Consider the following 8,450-nt stretch of genomic DNA (forward strand, 5'->3'; position numbering starts at 1 on the left):
GCTGTTTACGAATCTCCAACATTCCACTATAAAGACGGCTTGGAGGAGGAAATATTTCCAGCTGAGAATAAGGTCACAGTGAACGATTTCATGGCAACACTTATGTCTGAACCGGGCCCATCCTGCCTTGTTTGGCTACCGCTGTTGCATCGTTTGGCCACTGTTGAGACAGTTGTACATCCGACAATCTGTTCGGTATGTCATAAGGAGAATTTTACGGGATTTCGTTATCGTTGTCAGCGGTGCCACGCCTACCAATTATGTCAAGAGTGTTTTTGGCACGGCAAGACATCACTGAATCATCAGAAAGATCACGAAGTCAAAGAGTATTCCAGTTATAAATCGCCCAGTAAACAGATCGGCCATTCGCTGCGAAAGAGCTTCCGATGTGTGCCCGAGAAGACGACACAAGTGTTGCCACGTTTCCCCGAGCATCCGGAAAAGACATTGAATCTATCCCATATTGTACCGCCATCGCCATTGCCGTCGCACAACGGTTTCACCGATCCGCCACTATTGCATGGCGGCGGACCTGGTGGCGCACATAGTGGTGGCCTGTTGTATGATCGCTCCAGCACGTTGGATTCACGTGCCACTGGACGCAGTCTGGACAGTGCTACCGCTGCTAGCATGTCACGCATGGCCACCGCTTCGGCCAACGATGAGGAACATCGCTTAATTGCACGCTATGCCGCACGTCTTGCCCAAGAGAATCGCGCCGTGAGTTGTGATTATAGTTTTTATAATTGAATCAGCAATATATTGAAACAAATGATTAAATTTTAAATTTCTTTTCTTCTATTGTTTCAGCCGATCAATGCTGCTGGCAATGCAGAGAATGCTAGTAGCATCGGTTCAGATAATTCGCGTGCTCAACGCGAGCTAATTGCTCAATTGGAAACTAAAAACAAGGAGATTATGCGGGAAATTGCCAGATTACGCCGTCAACAGGAAGTCGAACAAATTACACCCGAGAATCCAGCGTTGCTAAACGAACTGCGGGCATTGCGTCAACGTAAAGGAGAACTAGAGGGTCATTTGGGCGCCTTGCAGGACTCGCGCCGTCAACTAATGGATCAATTGGAGGGCCTCATGCGCATGTTAAAAAATCAACAAACAACCTCACCACGTTCCACACCCAATTCCAGTCCACGTTCGGGCAAGTCGCCACCTATGCCTGGTGGGGGTATCGGTGCAGCAGGTGGCGGTGCTAATTCGCTGAATGTTGCCGCAATGCATTCGCAACAAGGCCAACCATCGGCACACTCTTTAATGATCGGTGGTGGAGCCGGCGGCAGTGGTCGTCCAACGCAGCAACAACTAATGCAGGCACAACAGACTGGGGCGCTTCAAGCGGCACAACAACAACAACAGTCCTTCAATTCAAGTCAACTGGATCAATTGAATCAAATAAGCAATGAAGTGCGTTCGGCATTTACAGGCAATACAAGCTCAAGTAAGTGCTCCATAAAAACGTAAAGCGATAACGTATATAATTTTATGATATTAAAGAACATTAAGTATTGGGGATTGTGGGTATGAAATCTTTGAGTCTATTAGAAGAAGTTCAAGAGTGTAATGTTTGATTTTTTAAAATTTATGTTATTAAATTATTTATTTATTCTGTATTAAACTAAATATGTGGCAACACAGATATTTTGGTACTGTGAAGACTTCTAATTTCAGATTTCCACTATACATTGAAATGAGGAAAAAAATTTCAATAACATAGTTGGCCATTAAATAATACCTAAGTCATTACATTCTAACGACAGTCGAGTTGACGTAACAAGAATTAACCATCTTTATATACATAATTCAATTTTATAAGAAAATAGAGTGAAAGTTTGTGGTTGCTAAAAAATCAAGTTGGTTTGTTTCGATAGGAAACAATTTTCCGTTGAAACCTCATCCAAGCGCACCGTGCGTGACATGGCGTGGCAGCTTTTGTCAACTAAGGGGCTAAGGTACCCTACGGGAGAAGGGAGACTCATCGGCAGGGCCGGGCCGGTTTCAAGTAGGGCGGAAGCAGGTGGAAGTAAAAATTTTGATTTCTAGTTATTTTACTTGTGAGCATCAGTATAACTTAGTTATAAAAGGCATGATTGAACCACGTGGACGAAGGACGTTGGTGTGCCAATAAGACCAAAAACAATTATATTGTAGGTTTGTATTTATTTCCAATTAATAGTATCTAAGTTGGTTCAAGCCTTTTATAAATATTAAAAATACATTCTTTAATACAGTTGAATACGATATACGCACGTTCCTATTATTTGCAAAATGGTAACCTTTGCTGCATAAACGCTGAGTTAAATTTTTTATTTGCAAATAACTTAGGTCGGTGTTATGCAGAAATGCACACCAAAAAGAGAATTCTATTTGGTAAGGGTTATAATCCTAAAGTGCGGCCGAAGGCCGCCTACGCAGAAAGAAGTTCTGCCCCTTGGCAACACAGCGAAGAGAATTCCGAGTAGTATATAATCCCTAAACGCGGTCGAAGGCCCCCCTCTAGCTCCGCCCCTATTAATTTCCAGTAAAAATGGTTTACACCTTTCAAATCAGTAGAAAGGAGCGGACCACGCCCACTTCTAATTTTTGTTTTATCTCAACGGCCGCTATACTGCACTTATGCCCGACCTTTACCCCCTATTATGAGTTGCATTCGATCTTCGACTGTGGTCGAAAGCGCTGATCGAAGGAATTTTCATTTGGTATTATGACGCTCATTCGATGAGGAATAGCGCTATTGTGAATTTCGCTCGTTTAGGTTGCTTACAATAGTATATTTTTCACCGTTGAGAAGCTTTGTTTACAAATCGGACATACTAAATGGTGTGCCTATACATTTTTATGTAAATTTGTTCAAATTAAAATGAAGTAAAAAAGAAAGCGAGTTTATAAAATTTTGGTAAAAATTAGTACAACGGAGTTCTGGTCGACGATTCGTCAGAGGATGAGGGCTTAGTAAACTGGCCAGGAGTAGAAAACGTTTAAGTGTAGTTTATCGAATATATATTTTGACATACATGATTTTAATAAAAATTGTTTAAAATTAGTGTCTAGCCGCCAAAAAGCAAGAAAACAAATGCAAAATCATACATTTCTCACAACTTCCTAACTCTTCGCTACAGTATCGAAAGCAAAATTCAGTTCCACAGAAAATTAGATACTCAACGAAGCGCGTTTGTATAGCTCACAATACGAATTTCACATTCGATATTTGATCTTCGATAGCCAGCGAAGATCGAAAATCGAATGAAAGTCATAATAAGGGCTTTGTTAGTCACGCAAATAAGTAGTGATTAGTGATATTTTTTGGAAATAAGCGAAAGACGTTGCCATACTTAAGTTTATTTTCTTTTTCTATGGTCATCGTATTGCCTTTTTTAGAATTTGGTTGAAGAACGCCCTATCTCAGAATTCGGTTCAAAAATGCATTATCTGAAAATACATTGAAAATGTGGTGATATAGTTTTTAAATGGGCAGCTGAGATAGGGAATTCTTTAACCAAATTCCTAGATAGGGCGTTCTTCAATTAAATTCTGAAGTAGGGCGTTCTTGAAAAGTTTTCTGAGATAGGGTGTTTTCGAACTGGCTGCCGAGATAGGGCGATCTTCCACTCAGGTATCGATACGTAGTATTGGACAAATTGTCCTGATGCCCTGGTCCAAACTTAAATTGTCCTGGTTTTTTAAAGAAGGTCAATGCAGGTGCCAAATCTTTTTAAGGCTAGTTTCCCCGAATTCCTGCAAAAATTCCACTATTTTAGATAGTATTCACCAAAAATAATAAAAAAGTATCATTAATTTTAATGAAATAATAAGGACAATCTTTTCAAAACTATAATATTTCTGAGTATATCGATGGTCAAACATTGATAGCTCTTAACTGACATCGTGGTTAAACATTGAAAACTCATAATGGCATATGTATGTATGTACATTAGGGCGGAGTAATTTGTTCGGAACAAAGTTTTCGAAGAAAGTGTATAGTGCGAAGTCAGTTAGGAGTTATCAATGTGTGACCATCGATATATTTTTTTATGCACTAAAATCAAGAGAGGTTTTATTTTTAAATAGTGCTTTTTAAGTAAAATTGTGCCAAGCCTATTTCTGATAGCAGTTTTTTAAACTAATTTTGGAAAAACTTTGCCACACGTTGGCTTTGCGCCGAAAACAAAGTAAAAAATGATAGCGTCAAATATAAACGTCAAGTGAAAGAGTCGCAATGCACAGTTGCAATTTCTTTAATACCCACACGGTTGCATGAAGCAATTACTTTATGTTTTAAATCCGTAACTCTCACTAAGGTGTTGTTACAAGTTGTAATTATATTGTATATTGAATTCCCCTGAAATTTAAAGTCATTCCTCGATTCCGCCGAGCAATTCAAATTCCACCAAACTCGGGAATCCCGCGGTTAGCATCACTGATGCAGACGTCCAATGAATTTTTGGTAGAAAAAAATGTTAGGCTTCCTGTTATTAGTAATCGAAAATCGATAAAGAAACGTTTTGCTAACATGTTGAACATTATATGGGAAGTTTACCTTCTTTCTGTTTAGTTTATTTGGTTAAAATCTAATTTTTTATCTACAGGCAAATGACAAAAAAAAAGGCAGTACATACTACCTAGTAGATATTTTCTGGAGCTAAAATCTCTTCCGAAACGCCTATTTCAATGTCATTTTTTTTCTCCTTTCTTGTTGGTAAATCAAAGGGCTTCTGCTTTCGCTACCCCAAGAAGAGCTTCGTCGAAAATCCAGCAAGAAATTCTCTCTCAAGTTGAGAAACTTTCAAATTTCTGCACGAACGTAATTTTGCAAGAATTTTCAAGTTTCCCTGCCAGCTGAAGTCCACGGTGGCATTTCAACCATAATAAATATTTATAGAATTTTTAAAATTATTTCAGATGGACAAAAATGGGATATACAGGTATATTTCTTGTTGTTCTGACTTTCTTTAAGATACATTTCAATTTCTTTATCGTCATAGCTGTCGGGTTTGTTAAATCGACTCTTGTTGCAATTGCATTCCGATTGCGAATAAAATTTTTTTCAGTCGACTTAAGTTCAAATCATTGGAATTAACTAAATTAAGTATATCTACAAGTATTTACTTCCTTTTTTCATAAAAAATGGCCCGTGTTTATAAATTTTTAAATTTAACGAACTTATTTATTCAAATTATCGTAGACAAAAATGCAACCTTGTGCCATAATCATATGTGTTTCGTGATTGCAAATTCTTGCGGGCTAAATTGTTCCAGCAAGAATTTGCCACTTCTCTCAGGAGAACTGTCACTTTGCGCTCTCAGTTTTTGAGTGATGGATAATTTTTTGGTCTGCACGAACGCGATTTGGGCAAAAATCGTGATAATTAACTTAGGTACGTTTGCGTAAATTGTAAATAGGAACAACCTATTTGAAAAGCAAAAAAAAAAAATGGCTGTGCAATGGTTATCAAATCGACTTATCCAAAATGCTTGTCAGTTACTCATGTTTTGACAAGTTGATAAGTTTTTTTTTTGATAAGTAAAAAGTGCAACACTTTACACAACTTTACTTAAAAATAGACTTATCTAAAAGTTTTAAAGTGATAAGTCGTTGGTGCAATTGGGCCCTGTTCGATGGGTTCAGGCTTATGACAGCCCTACGCTAGTAGTATTTTTTTTTTATAATTTCATAGCATCAGAAAATAATTTAGTTATGCCTATTATATCTTCGTTTTTGGTACATTTTAAGATAGGGCATTACTTCACTATTTCTTTTAAATAAAAATTAGGCTTATACATATAATCTTCATAGAAATGTTAAAAAATGTTTACATTTATGACTGGTGGGACATGCCCGTATGACTGGTGTAAATTAATTATGTATGAAGTGATAGTTTCGATAGACAAAAATTACAGCATCTTTTTATTTTTTTAATATTTTTCTACAAATTAATGAAATTTAGTCATTAACCAAGAGTTTACTGGTGCAATGTAGATAAGTAATTCTCTTTTACATGGTGAAATTATACCAGGTGCAGTAATAAGAGCGAGAAGAAAGATTTGAAAATTTGCTTGAAAAAATTTCTAGAATATAGCCGAATGTCAAGAAAATTAAGAAAATAAAGCGAAAAAGCTGTTTCAATACTTCACCTGTTTATAATTTCACCATGGAATTACCCTTAAATACATTTTTTCGATATAATCAGCTATGCAGAGTCAAATACTTTATAAATTCTTGTAGGCTTTGTCAATCATACACATTGAAGGTGAAAAGAAAATGGTAATGGTGGCTAAACAAAAACTTTTACCAATCAAAGGTTAGCGTTCAAATTTTCGTTTTTATATATTTTCTGCTTGAAACACAATACCGGCGAACGGCGAAGTTTTATGTCGTCGTTCACCGTTCGCCCTGCTATTTCGCCTACTTGAACGCAATTAGAGCCCATATTTAGAAATGGGGAAATAGTACATATAAGTAACAAGAAGAAAGAAAGAAATTGAATATTTAGTGCAATTTTTTAGTGCAAAGTGCGTAAATAGTAGCAATTTTGAAGAAAATCATTCTCCTGTTCCAGTTAATAAATGTGTCATTAAAAACTAGTTCAAAACAATTGTAGGGTTCCACCGAAACGAAAAATAAATTCACCAAAAAAATGAAATGTTAAAAAAAAAATTTTCACCAAAATGAACATTTAGCCACTTGCAACTTGCACTTTATTGTAATGAAATATAATGATCTATAAAACTGCATAGCAAAAATTTTTTTAAAAACTGAAAAAAATGAATTTTGGTAATTTTTTTCTTATATTTAATTTTTTTTGTAATTTTTTTTTTGTTTTTAGGGAACCCTACAATTGTTTTCAACTAGTTTTTATTATGTAGCATTTATTAACTGGTACAGGAGAATCGCTTTTCTTTAAAACTACTACTTTTTTGCATTTTGCACTAAAAATATTAACAAATAAAAATTTAAAAAATGGGTCAGTGGTCTCTTGCAAATTTTCAAGCTATCATAAAAAAAAATAATTAAATTGGTTGAGGCTCCAGTGAATTTTGAACATTAAACTCCAGTTTTGAAACGCTGTGAGATGGGTGTTACTTTTTAATATGTGATTTTACTGTTTTACAGTTTTTTTCTAAATACTTGCATTAAAAAAATGTCACTTAGTTATAAGAACTATACAGAGGCTATTTTAGAAAAAAAATGCCAAATTATATTAATTTCAATTTAAAATCTAAAAGATCTGAACTTCTTAATGATGAATGTGTGATGAAAAGTTAAAAGGAACAATATTTGCAGCAATAAAATTGTAAACACTTTTTGTCTCCTTTTTTAATTTAGTTCTCCCCTCCGAACAGTAATTAGTTCACTACAAAAAGCCATTTTCTCAGAAATCGCAAAAAAAAACAACAACATGAAATTGCCGCATAAAAGTCAAAGTTTTTGATAGTCTAAACACAGCCATTACTACTTGCAACATTTAAAAAGATTTTTAAAAGTTAAATTTTAATAAAACAAAAGTAATTAAAAATTATGTCAGAAGTATGTAGAGATTGTTCTCTTAAAAAAGGACCAGTACTTAGTTTTTTCTTTACTTTGTATATTTCATGTAGTCAAAAGTTATCAAAAACTATCTAGTTTTTGTGTTCATGTATCCAAAAAACTTGCAAGTAGGGGAGATTGAGAGAGCAAAATGACTCTCTAGGAGCGGAAGTTGCAAACTTTAACTGTACAAATTTTTGCCAGTAAAAATTTGCAAACGAGAAAACAGCTTATCGCATGTTGCCGGGTGCAAGTGAAACTAATAAGGAAACTATTTATGGCGTTTTTATAGTTGAAATGTTTTATTAGGAAATTACTACAAATAAATCACCAATTTATCAGCTGTTCATGTTGTTACTGGTTTTGAGTACGAAATTTTTGGATATATTTCCTATGACAGCGAATTCTCAGAAATCAAGTTACTGGAGAGTTGCTGGCAAGTTACTAGACAATTTTTACATAAACAAACCTATTAACTTAAGTATTTTTAAAAGTTGTGTCAGAAGTATGTATTTTTCTAAAATTTATTCTTATATTTTTCAAAAAACCACGGAAACACAAAAAATATATTTTTTAAGTACGAAAACGATTTTTTGCCACAAAAAGTTACCAAATTACCCATAGTGCAGCGGTGGCGAAAGATTTATTTCGACGCTGAGCAAAGTTCGCGTTTCGCTTTGACTGAGTTTAATTTCATATGCTTGCGGGTGTTCTAGTTTTGATAGCGCGAATTTAACTGTCGTGAGTTTGTTGTTCGCCTGTATTGTGTTGCAGTTATTATGTTTTATGTTCTTTGGCAGGGGTCGCAAAATTAAAAACATATGTATACTGATATAGTATTTTGCACTTTTTACAAAGGCAATGTTGTCATATTTTTGTTAGCAAATAGGTGTGATGTTGTAGCCAATCTG

The 8,450-nt window shown here is 35.2% G+C and overlaps 1 protein-coding gene across 1 annotated transcript in view; it reads left to right on the forward strand.

Annotated features, from left to right (window-relative positions):
- Positions 1-6: 6 nt before the first annotated feature.
- Positions 7-8,450, forward strand: part of Dyb (Dystrobrevin) — a gene marked incomplete at its 5' end in the record, with an annotated part of 14,946 nt that continues 6,502 nt past the window's right edge. Inside the window, 2 exons of the mRNA XM_017625784.1 lie at positions 7-720; positions 811-1,456. Of these exons, the coding sequence (XP_017481273.1) occupies positions 7-720; positions 811-1,456 (1,360 nt within the window). The remainder of the gene's footprint in view (positions 721-810; positions 1,457-8,450) is intronic.

The sequence above is a fragment of the Rhagoletis zephyria genome, unplaced genomic scaffold (assembly GCF_001687245.7).
Source record: "Rhagoletis zephyria isolate East Lansing unplaced genomic scaffold, Rhagoletis_zephyria_1.1 Rzeph_scaffold_04251, whole genome shotgun sequence".
In the NCBI taxonomy this organism is placed as follows: domain Eukaryota; kingdom Metazoa; phylum Arthropoda; class Insecta; order Diptera; family Tephritidae; genus Rhagoletis; species Rhagoletis zephyria.